This window comes from Rhea americana, unplaced genomic scaffold (genome assembly GCF_003343005.1).
Source record: "Rhea americana isolate MKP2758 unplaced genomic scaffold, rheAme1 scaffold_17, whole genome shotgun sequence".
NCBI classification, from domain to species: Eukaryota; Metazoa; Chordata; class Aves; order Rheiformes; family Rheidae; genus Rhea; species Rhea americana.
Genome location: NW_028185816.1, coordinates 4,845,169 through 4,857,806, shown reverse-complemented (window position 1 = coordinate 4,857,806; position 12,638 = coordinate 4,845,169). Strand labels below are relative to the sequence as shown.

At 37.4% G+C, this 12,638-nt stretch overlaps 1 protein-coding gene across 2 annotated transcripts in view; it reads left to right on the top strand.

Annotated features, from left to right (window-relative positions):
• Window positions 1-11,442, top strand: part of LUZP2 (leucine zipper protein 2) — a 182,012-nt gene extending 170,570 nt beyond the window's left edge. For both annotated transcript variants that reach the window (XM_085300808.1, XM_085300807.1), the window contains exons 11-12: window positions 10,036-10,113; window positions 10,805-11,442. In XM_085300808.1, the coding sequence (XP_085156934.1) occupies window positions 10,036-10,113; window positions 10,805-10,909 (183 nt within the window). In that variant the 3' untranslated portion in view covers window positions 10,910-11,442. The remainder of the gene's footprint in view (window positions 1-10,035; window positions 10,114-10,804) is intronic.
• The last annotated feature ends 1,196 nt before the right edge of the window (window positions 11,443-12,638 follow it).

Sequence of the window (12,638 nt, the reverse complement as noted above, 5' to 3'; positions counted from 1 at the left end):
GTTTGTTTTACAGACTATTTAATAGGACTTGTAGAGCTTTTGCGTGGAAAAAGACGGTAGAAAAGATGTCATTTGATGTTTAACCATTTCAAGAACTACTTGCACTGGCATGGCTGGGTCAAAGAGCGGCCGGGTCCCAGGGCGATGCAGACGGCTGTTTGCATAGCACGGCCGTTGCGATGCAGGCACAGCTGTCACAGATGCTTCATTGGATAAAACAAAGCCCCTGGGGAGATGTTTAGCTTGAGCAGTAACAGGTGACAGTGTAACAGTGTAAGTAGGTAATCTTGTCCACTRCCAGGCAAGGACAGCTACATGCTTCGTTCTTCTTATGACACATCTGACGTGTAAATCCGCCTCTTTTACTGAGGGAAAACTCTCATTCGGGCAGCATGATGGGAGCTGTTAACATAACTCCCAAATGATTTATTGTAGCTGGGATGATAACAATGCAAATAAAGCAGAAAAAAATAACAGAAAGAACAAAATATGTGAGTGAAAAAATTCTCAGAGTGTACTTTCTGATGGGTAATCCAAAAATATAGTGTTTAGCAAGTCTGGGGGTTAAATATAGAAATATAGAAAATGTTCCCCTCCAGAGAACTTCTCTGTGTTTATAGTCCTGTTGCTATCTTTACTCAGCGTATTCATCTAAATTAAAAGATTTTCCTGATGGTTGCAGCGTTTTTAGGATTGGCAGAGCATGTGATACGTTCTGCACTAGGAGAGCATTCAGTATGTGGGGTGCCTGGTGGTCTGCGTTTGCTTTGAGCTGGTTTGAGAACTGGCTGAAAGGCAGAGCTCAGAGGGTTGTACGCAGTGGCACAGAGTCYAGTTGGAGGCCTGTGGCTAGTGGAGTCCCCCAGGGCTCAGTACTGGGTCCCATCCTGTTCAACTTCTTCATCAATGACCTGGATGAAGGCACAGAGCATCTCCTCAGCAAGTTTCCTGATGATACCAAGCTGGGAGGAGTGGCTGATACACCAGAGGGCTGTGCTGCCGTTCAGAGAGACCTGGACAGGCTGGAGAGCTGGGCAGAGAGGAACCTCCTGAGGTTCAACAAGGGCAAGTGGAGGGTCCTGCACCTAGGGAGAAATAAGCCTAGGCACCAGTACAAGCGGAGGGCTGACTTCTGGAGAGCAGCTCTGCAGAGAAGGACCTGAGAGTGCTGGTGGACAAGTTGACCGTGAGCCAGCAATGTGCCCTTGTGGCCAGGAAGGCCAATGGTCTCCTGGGGTGCATTAGGAAGACTGTTGCCAGCAGGTCGGGGGAGGTGATCCTGCCCCTCTACTCAGCCCTGGGGAGGCCTCATCTCGAGTACTGTGTCCAGTTCTGGGCTCCCCAGTACAAGAGAGACATGGAGCTGCTGCAGAGAGTCCAGCGTARGGCTACGAGGATGATCCGAGGGCTGGAGCACCTGCCCTATGAGGAACGKCTGCGAGAGCTGGGCCTCTTCAGCCTGGGGAAGAGAAGTCTGAGGGGGGATCTTATCAGTGCGTACAAGTACCTGAAGGGAGGGTGTCAAGGGGACGGGGACAAACTCTTTCAGTTGTCCCTTGTGACAGGACAAGAGGCAACGGGCACAAACTGAAGCACAGGAAGTTCTGCCTGAMCGTGAGGGGGAATTTCTTCACTGTGAGAGTGACAGAGCCCTGGACCAGGTTGCCCAGAGAGGTTGTGGAGTCTCCTTCTGTGGAGATCTTCAAGGCCCACCTGGATGCAACCCTGTCTGACATGCTCTAGGTGACCCTGCTTGAACAGGGGGTTTGGACTAGATGATCTCCAGAGGTCCCTTCCAACCTTACTGATTCTATGATACAAACAGGATATAGGCAGGCCAAATTAAATGAACTCATTTGGAAATTAGATGCTTCTAGCACCTTTGCTGTCACAGTATTTGACATTAACCGTAAGTAGGTAGGACATACTGTAATTCAAAATTCTGGTTGCTCAAATCATCTGAAATTTTCCCATAAAAATAAGACCATAATATCTTAACTTCAATTTTTTTTAAAGGTCTTGTTACTCTTGAGAATTATTTTTACTGGAGGAATCTCATCAATAGTATTTTTCTTAGTCGTTGGTCCAGAGACCTTTTCATTATGACTGGTCCTGAAAATCTCTGTGCAAAAATCTGAGCTCTTATTGATGTTTAATTCCCTTCTCCCTTGTGAAAGCCAAGGATGTACTTTGTCTTTTTTTCATATCAAATAATCCTTATGCATGTGACACAGTTAAAACTGTCTATTTGGTAGTGTTAAAACATCAGACAATTTATAAAATAATTCTTTGTTTCCTGCTCTCATCTTAGATTTCTTGCTCTTTGTCCTTGTAGAGTCTTTTCTGATAAATAAAAGTGATAGTGCTTTTATTTACTGCCTTAATTTCCTGCAGTAAACAAACACTGCATATTCATTAATCATTCAGTGGCGCAGGACAGAGAGTATTGGACCAAAACATACAGATGTTCCTAAGCAACCGCACCATTTAGCTTCATTTTTCTCTGAGTTTCAATTGCACAGCTTTGATCACATTGTACTCTCACTTTCCCAAGGGAGAAATGAGAGAAAAAAGAAATCATTACTGTAACAAAATTTCAACATGATAAAATTCTTAAAATTAATTCAATAATTCTGTTCCCTAAATGAGGACTATGAAGGTCATAGGGAGCTAAATCAATTTAGTTGTACCATCCACTCAGTAACTGTGCTCTACAGTAAGAGAGAGGTATGAACAACTGCAAGGGTATCTTATGAAAATACATATRCACACTTGGCATGCATCTTGCACCATAATTTAATAAACAGTGAGGTCATATCAGATTAAAATATAGATCTATTACACATTCGAGAGCAGATCTGATAAAATCTGTCCTTGAATAAACTGTAAACCTAACTTGGCTAATAATGTTATTTACACTGCAGAATGGTGTTTAAGAGAAGAACATCTATCCTATGTATTACCATGCTTACACCATATTTAAAGAAAAAAGTTGGATTATGATTTGGAAGTCCAGTTTAATCTGAATATGGATATAGTTCATGTACATTTTAAAGGAATATGCTATAAATGCTGTATAAATGAGCTATTAAGGGAGTGTTTCGTGGAAGTATGGTAATTATTGTGATAGGAGAAAAATGAGAGAATAAAATATCAAGTCATATTCAACAGTGGGAATAACTGCATGCAGTAYTACTGACTCCATTGAAGCTGAGCATTATATGCTAGTGCAAAATTCTCTCTTCCAAATTACCTTTTTGGCAACAATTCAGTTCAGAAATTGGAAGATTCATAATATTCTCAAAAAGCTGAAGCATAAGAAATTTGAAAATATCCACTCAACATAGGAAGAAAAAATGTGGCAAAGAACTGTATATTTCATTAGTATAATGAAATAATTTAATGTGTATTAAAGAGATAAACTACCATGATCCCTAAATTTTCAGTCTGTGTGGCGTAGAAGTGGTAGTAACATTAATCATACCAATTAGTAAAATTTAGCACTCTACAACAAAGTAGCTGCATATATTTGCAGACCATACGTGATTATTGACAGAGTTTAATAAAAATTTAAACRTCAAACACATTGCAACATTTTATAATTTGCAATTTTTTGATAAAATGTGTACTTTTCCAATTTAAAATGTAAGTTATTTAAGTTCTTTCACTTTTAATTAGCTGAGATTTGAAAATTTTATTGAAGCTCGTCTTTTAACAGTTTTAGACCTTTTGAGCTGATAACACACAAAAAAAGATGCAGAAAAATCTCAAAATGCAAGTTGCTCTGAATCCAGTTCCAAAGAAGTATCCCGTCTAAGCATAGTCAAGCTTCAATATTACGAAATCCYCTCTCTTCTGTGAGTTACGCTGGTTGAAGCTAATCAGTACCATCATTAGTGAGCAGATCACCAGGCTGCTTTCGCCCGTACCACAGCTGGCGTGTTGTAGAGCTCCTGATACTGGTTTATGAGAGCAGGATTGATACAGCGGGGAGTACCGTACCGCTTGCACCGAGATACTTAGTTTCCCCGTGGAGCTGACCACCGTGCCATCCCCTGCTCCCGAATTTGACCAGTTTTGTCGGAACTAGCTCAGTCCTTTCTGCTGCGTTGCGCCCTGCGGGCGCACCCCGCACGTCTCCCCGAGCGCTTGCAGTAGTGTGCGGGAGGCTGCATGGGAACCTGTGCATCAGCAGGATGCTTTAGCAGTCGAGGAAATACTTTATTATTATAACGTAACAGTTCAACATATTCTCATGTGTTTAAACTTCTTGACTTCCTGCCCACTTGTGATAAGTAGCATGAGTATTTGAGCAATGACTATTTGAGCAACACAACATTATTTTCTTATTGACTGCATTGATACAGTGGAATACCAGTACAGTTATGCTGTTCAGCAGTTTGCGGATCAAGATGCATAGTTTAATAGCCAAGGGAGTGCTGAATTTTAACTGGCTTTTTTGAAGATTCTCTTTAAATGAAGATGCACACGTGGGTGATCCACCTTTATAATTTACACACCCAGCTGTGAACTGCTCCAGCTCTGTTGTATAATTCACTAGGTGAAGTGAACACCRTAACTTAAGAAATTTTGCATGCGGTACTGATCAAGCTGCATATTTCATAACTAGGATTTCACATAAAGGTACTTTGCTAATCAAACTGCATACTAAATTGATCAAGATGGAATAGTATTTTAAGGCATATGCCGTGCCTCAATTATCCTGTCTCGTTAAATATCTCACTTCTAGATATTTTGAATCCTGTTGTACATACAAAATATATTGCTTACGGCAAATTGCACGGCAGTATGAAAACATTATTGTACAAACAAATAAATAAATCATTAATACGTTTCTTAAAGTTTAAATAGAGCAAGTAACATGAGCCCTCAACACTACTAAATTCAGTCTGCTCAAGTATTTCTCTACTATGGAGAAGAAAATCAGAATAAGCTTTCTGTTTTGTTTAGATTAAAAAAAACAGTCATAAAAATTAGAGTTGTTGGCAAGGCTTAATTTTAAGGAGATGTTAAGAAGAAAATACACAATCAGAAGAGAGTGAATAACAGTAAAAGCAATGAAATGTTGTGGTCAGCTGGCACCTGAGCAAAGGTTTCCACAGTTTTTTTCCTGAAGCCTTTTCCTTGGGACAGCTATAGCTCTCACTACTCAGAACTCGCACTGCTGTGTATTAGAGATTTTAAAACTGAGTGTTCAAGCATTTGGTCCTGCTTGATGCCTTGTGTTCAAAATGCAACATATGTAGTTTAATGAATAAATGTTGCGTTATAAATAAGCCTATAAATTAAAAAAAAGTACGGCAGACGTACCTGAAAAATCAATGAGAGCCTAGCAAACTAATGGCAAGGCAAGGAATGCTTCCATAAATAAAATATACAGGCTACTCTGAAAGTAATTCATTTGTGGGTGAAATTCTGGAATCAGTCACTAATTATTAGATATAGCACATTAAATTATAATTTTAATTATAAAAAGCTGCAGAGAAATGTATCTTTCTGTCTTGTTAGATTCATAAAACCATTTCAAGGACTAATCATCATTTAGTTAATAACTGTAAAGTTGAGTAAATACTGGCTTGTAAGTATTGAAGGGTAATCTTCTGGATCTAGAAAGAGGAGGTTGCTTGTCTGGGCACAAGCAGGTGAAACTGGGATAAAGTGTATTTGACCAAGAGTTGTTTAGGTACTAAAGGAAACATTTGTAGCAGAATCCCTCTCAATTTCTGATGAAAAGTGAGCCACTCCTAAAGCCGTAAGTTTAGCTGGAAGAGGTGATCAATGAACTGCTCGCCAGACCCCTTCCCCCGTGGTAACGTATGCATTCTTTGTGACCAGTGAATCAAGCAGATAATTGAATCTCTAAAACAACTGTATGAAGGGAACAGAGAAAATGAGAATTTAGTCTAAAAATGCATTTAGCTTGCATTTGGTTTTAAAATAACATCCTGGCCATCACATRTGGATTTTGTGGAATATTTGGAACTGTGGTAGTGTACCAAGATGGGAAACACAGAGACTGTGCTTCCAAGAGAGACTCACTTGGTGTGTCACCTCTGCTGCCTTCATCAGTGGCCAGCCGGACTCTTTAAAGGGAGGGATACGAAAGCACAGAACATAGTTAAGGGTGAACTCTGTTTTGTTCTAAATGCTGATGGCAGAAAATAGACTTAGGTAGCAAAGCTAGAATTTGGTAATACTGTTGGCATTTTTGTTATTGGGAAGATCTGGTTTCATAAATGCAAAACACTAATAAATATGAAGGGTCAAAGAATTACGAGAAGAGTCTTCAGACGATGACAGAACAGCAGTGCCCACTCCGTGAGACCAGCGTAGGTTTAAACCTTGTCTGTGACCAGTGGAGATTTAGGAGAGAGTCAAACTATAGGGGATTTAGATGGGAGGCAAACTATACTGCGCTTCCTCCTGTACTTAAGCGTTGTATTTGCACAGGGGCAAGGAGCGGGGTCACAAGCCGGGACCGTGCTCTACTCCCTGGCCTTAGCAGGGGTGCGTGTGCGAGTGTCTGCGTGTGTGCATGCACTGGAGGGTACAAGTGTCCCGCAGAGAGACTTGCTGAGTGAGAARCTTCCCGGTCTCCCCTCCCCCCCTCCATCCTTCCATTCCCCCCAAAAAAGACCACTGGAGTCCCTGTTGTTGTGGGAGAAGCATAGACACTAGGTCTCCATTGGAGCCCTAATATACAAAAATCATGAATCAGAGCCTGGCAAATGTCTCCTTCAGCAAACATTTCTAAAAATCTCATCTTCATAAAATAGGAAAACCACACAGACCGTATTTCAAGCTTTTTTTTTTCTTCTTCTTCTTCTAAAAGCAGTTATATCTGCATTTTGCTGCTTTCTACCATGTCAAGCTATCATTTGTAATTTTGTAAGCAGAGTTACCTCTCCTAGGAGTGAATATGACAGGAAAAACAAAGACACACAGGAAAAAAAAAAATCTTTCCACCACTTGGCAGAAATTATCAAAAAAAGAACCTCCAAAACATTTGATATTTGTTTCTGCCTACATGTCACTCACACCTATGAGAGCATTTTACTACATTAGTTTAATATAAACTAAACTCTAAGTTCTAAATTGTTTGACTTCACCTTTGTCCAAGGTAAAAAGTGTGCATGTATGTGTGCATGTAAATACATAGATATACACATGTATATGTGTGTGTGTTTATGTACATACATACACAGATGTGTATATACACACACCCTATATTTTCTGGGATTTTAAGTTGTTTTTGCTTACAGTTTATAGTAGGAGATGGTGTTATAATCGTCTGTCTCGTCGTTTAGGAACAGAACTGAGTTAAAATTGAGAGCAGTGGTAAAACTGAACGTATATCCAGCACATCCAAGCGACTGGTTAGAATTCTGGCCCTGGTGCTGCTGTTCGTTGAGGACATATTTATGTTCATCTCTGTTGCTCAACCTGTAATTTATTTGTTGGTAATATCAAAGATTTCATTGTGACAAGGAATCAATAATTGATGTTGTTTTAGCAGCATAAAGACACAGAAGTTGACTGCTTTGCTTAGGAAAAATGTCTCAGTCGTCTGCTGTCTGTTCCCCAACAGTGACCTTTCTCATGTGTTACTTTAAAGGATAACAGCTGTGAGTCGAAAAAATACGAAATAGTCCATTTACTTCTGATTCCCTACCAAGATGGCCCTCAATCGCTGGTCTACGAAAAGAACTATGAAGGATTAATCACTTATAAARCATTTTTTTTATTATTAGGTGTTAGATTTTTTATTTTCTCTGAGGTGATCATTTCTTTTTGATGTCATTTAAATGGTTGCCCTCCCATATTTGTATTAATTTCGATTAATATTTCTTAATTTCTATCTCTGTTTTTTTTGTGTGTGATGTGACCTGAAACTTTTTGGTGTATATATAAAGTGAACTTAAATTTCGCTAGTATTACTTCTGTCCTCTTCCTTAAATAATCTGAAATGTTGTTGCATTTTTGATCTGTTGCATCTTTTGCCCTCAGGCTGCTCACTTAGAGGTTTCTGAAATTTTGAAATCCTCAAAATTTTCCTAACTGTGACTAAGCTGAAAATACTATTTTACCTTGCTCATTAATAAATATATTAAATACTGGTTATACTAGGACCTGAAACTTTGAAATGATAAAAATTTAATAAAAATTTCTCCTCTCAGTCATCTCACTCCTAAATCTTTATCTAGAACATTAACTTAATACTAATATTTCTTTCCTTTTCTATAAGGAAAGGAGTGGATGTTTTATCAATACATTAAAACTCACTTTATTAGCTCAAATGTGATTAAAAATGCCCTGAAATACTACTTGGCAATACAGCAGTCCCCTCTTCTAGTAGTTTTTTAATAACACACTTCATTTTCTTATTCACACCTGTTCATAGATGAACTTTGTTATAGGCAAGGGACTGTCAGAATTTCTCTAGTGCAAAATCAGTGAATTTTCTTCCCTCTTGTCAATCGCTTACTTTTTCATTAACTCCAATCTAATGTCACTTGTACAAAGCATCTTTATACAATTTCTTGACATTTGATTTGTGTATTAGGGTGTTTATTATTAATGTTCTCTGTAGGGTGAGGTAATTTTTATCCTGCTGTGTTTTAAGATCCTATTGAATGAATTTAGACTTAATTTCTATTTTCTGAAGAGTACCTGTCTAGGAAAAAAGTTTTGAAACATTTAAACAGACATATTTTCCTCTTGGTTTTGTTCATGATTCCTTTGCTCTACATGGCACGTACAGTTTATTCTATTGTAGACTGACATTATTGACCATACGTTTTTGAAATATTATAAAAAGTTGCAGAAACATCAGCAAACATGGTAGCAGATATTATTGGAAAATTTTTACTAAATGCATATTTCTGTTAATACTGCTGTGAACATTTATGTGTTAATGATTTTTGCATCTTATTTTTACTGATATGTTAGACTATGTCTGATGTGTAAAAATATTCTATCTAAGCGTAATTTACCCTTGAAAATTTTCAAAAGTTTATGCAAAATAAGAACCTTTTTAGAGGAAGTGTTAGGTTAAAATTTAAGATAAGCAAAATTTCTGTTATGTTAGAAATAGTCTTGAGATGACTTTAAAACTTGAAAAATATTTCAACTTTTGAAATATTGAAATATTTTTCAATATTTCTTATTTCTCCTTTCATTTTCACTTTATTTGAAAGTATCAGCTTTTGATTTCAAAATAAATACAAAAATTCCAGTGTGAACATTATTTTAGAGCAATGATCAAAGATTACCTATATTTTATACTACATTTCACATTTTATTTCTTTACATATGATGTCATTAATGCCAGTCCTGAAGGATACTATTTCAGCATAAATTTCAGTGCTGAGTTAATCTTAAGGCTCCTAGCACAAGGCCTCTTTGATTCAAAATCCACTGTGTAGTCGTTCCAGTACTGGAATGCATTTTACTTGTACTGTTCAGCTCTGTTTTTCCTCATATTAAAAATGATTGGGGCAAGGAAAACAACATTCTTGCTGCAATAAAATGACAGCAATGAATCTAACAAGCCTTTCTGTACCTTCAGTGTCCTCCAACTTCCCCATTCGATATACTCAGTGTTTATTATTATTATATAAAAGAGGTCTAAAAATTTAGACAACAGAATAGTAATAGAGAAGCCCCGAATTCTAATGCTAGTTTTCATCTGTTAATATTCATCCATAACAGAAGACTGTAATTATTTATCTGTTCCATGGGACCATTGTAGAAATAAACTACGCTGTTTGTAAAGAGATTTAAACACGAGGGGAAAAGCTATGCATGTGCTAAGCTGTTGGGTTTTTTTTACAGCCGCAGTAGACTACGTGTGAATGGTGGCAGAGTGGGATTCGCTTAGCTATTACCACCTTTTTTTATTCCATCTCATCAACTAGGCTAAGAAAACATGGTGAATGTTTAGGAAAATCATGCTTGTTTTAGGAAACAACAGGCTTGTTTTAGGTAGTTACGTGTGACATCTGTATTTTGCAGGTTGGCAAGACATGTCTGGGGAACCGCAATAATTCTACATCTCATTTGAAGGCAGCAGAAACAGAGACAAGCTTTCAGGTATTCTGTTGCTGAAATTCTCAAGTTTTTAACAAAAGGTTTTGTGAAATATGCAATTAATTAAAGTAAATTTACTCATTCTGAGCTAATACTTTTGAAATAGAACTGCTTATTCAATTCAGTATAATCTGTTACTGTACCTGATTTCATTGGATCTGTGCAAAATGACTCTTGGTTGTTACCAGTTTGTGAAACTATTTAATATTTGAAGAGCTGGAGTATCCTAGTAGTCAACGGACAATTTAATGAAATGATTTCAATAACATTTAGAAAGGGAGAAGGAAATGATTTCCAAAACCTTTACATACCAGTGATTCTATGAAGCTGCACTCAACCATGTTACAGATGGGAAAAGTCTTAGGCAAAKTGTACACCTGAGCATTTCATTTGGTGAACCAAGAGGAAAAAGACAAAAATCACCAAGGAGGTGATTATAAAGCACTATCAGACTTGTGTGCTTTTGCATTGTTAACGACTGTTAAATAAACTCTCTTTAGTAGAGATCAGAATCCTTCCATACACGCAGCTGAGGAATAKCATGTTACAGTTGTTTAAGACTGATGCATCTATTAAGTGGAAATGCAGCTCTGTGTGTACTGTTCCTATGGAATTTTAGCACACTTCTGTTTTCTTATATATGTGCATATCACATATGCAATACTTACACCAATTCTCTTTTCACCTTCAACAGAAGTTGCACAGCCCTCCATGGACTAAACCTGAAGATAAAAAATCGCCTGAAAGAAATGAGAGAAAGTTTGAAGAGCCTATTAGTACAAAAGAGAAAAAACTCTAAGCACTACTAATCTACATTAAAAATGCTCTTTACTTGCTCCCATCTTCATATTCTTTTAGTTCAGAGGCATGAAATGTACCAGGTTTCTAAAGCATGCATTTTTTCACTATTTTATGAATGTTTGTAAAATAGTCTAGAATAGACAAATTAGTATCTTTAAGCAATAATCCAAAATGGATGTTTGAAGAAATGCTTTGTAATACAGTCCAGTTTTTGAAATATAATTCCACCCTGATCAATAATTGCATATTATGAATTAGTTTGTTTTGTAAACAAYTGCCATTCTCAAGTATCATCTTCTGCATCTATTCTATTTCATGTACCTTTACAACAGATTAGGATTTAAATCAAGTTAAGACTAATAGGCAGTTAACATGGAAAAAGATATTTAAAAATCTTTGTAAGTATAGTTGGAGTACAGTGCAACTCATCAAAATAACTGTAAAAGTGAAATGGTAACGATCCGTGTATATTTTCATTTCACTAATACCATTTCAAGTCTGCTCACTTAAACAATAAAAGATGTTTGTTTATTTGTTTTTTCTAACTGCTATCACTACTAGCCCAATTTTGAGCACTGAAATCTTGACAGAAGTGCAGAGTTAAAGGGGAGGAGATGGGTAGAGTTGTGGCTTTCAGGATTCAAGCAAAAAATTTGCAGGTGGAACTTGGTTAAAATTTTATAGCACTGGGACCAGTCAGATGGGAATTCAGTTCCATCCCTTATAGTTGTGCTGGCCTGATAGGATAAATACATTTTATGWGTAAAAACACATTTTGTCCACTACAGGTGATGTTTTCTCACTACAGTGCAGTTAGCATTTTCATTGGTGTGCGCTATAGGACCCGTGGGAATTTTGTGCTTTCCCATGGGTCACATAGTTTATGACAAGATTTCAAAGCAGAAAGGAAGGGAGGAGAAGGAGGAAAGAATACCTTTTCTTCCTTGGGTGTATGTCAGAGTCAATCTAATTTAAGAAAATCTTTCAAAAATCTAATGCCTTAGGAACAATAGCTGATGCCATGCTTTATGCTCTCCTCTTGCATGAAGAGTTTTGAACAGTAGTAACTGTTGTAACTGGTTGTTTATAACTTACTCCAACTCCCTCTTGCTATGCACAGCAGTGAAGTAAAACTTTTCCTAGACTGAAAGTAATATATTAATATGAATTTTGTCATATTCAATTCAGTTTAAAAAAGCAAATAGATAAATCTTCCATTTCACTTTGTGGTGGTCTATGCTGTAATCCTAGCTTTTAAGGTTTTACCCATGTTTCAACCACCTTGTTCAATAGCTGTCTGTTTCTCCCTGTTGTGAATCATATTTCACATTGATGTTTTGTATATACTTCTCTACTCAAAAATGGATGTGGAAAATAGTAGATTTCACTGCCTGGAAGAGTCCCAGAAATTCAGAGAAGAAAAGAAACTCATGAGCTAACTAAATGACAATAGAGCGCTACTCCGCATAGTCACACTACTGCCTAAGAAAAGGTTAGCCATGTTCAGTGAGAAAAGAAGTGAAATCCTGAATCAGAAGAGATCTGACTTTTTATAGTTGATCTTAATCAGTGTTAATTGAGCCTGTCAAATACAATATGAATTTGGTTCAGGCAGATTGGGCCACACACCAGACCTTTGCTGCATTTCAGCTGTAGGCACTGCAAACCAGGTTGAAGCTAGTCTGCTGTAGTTCAAAATTTTGATCCTGTCATTCTTACAGCTGGCA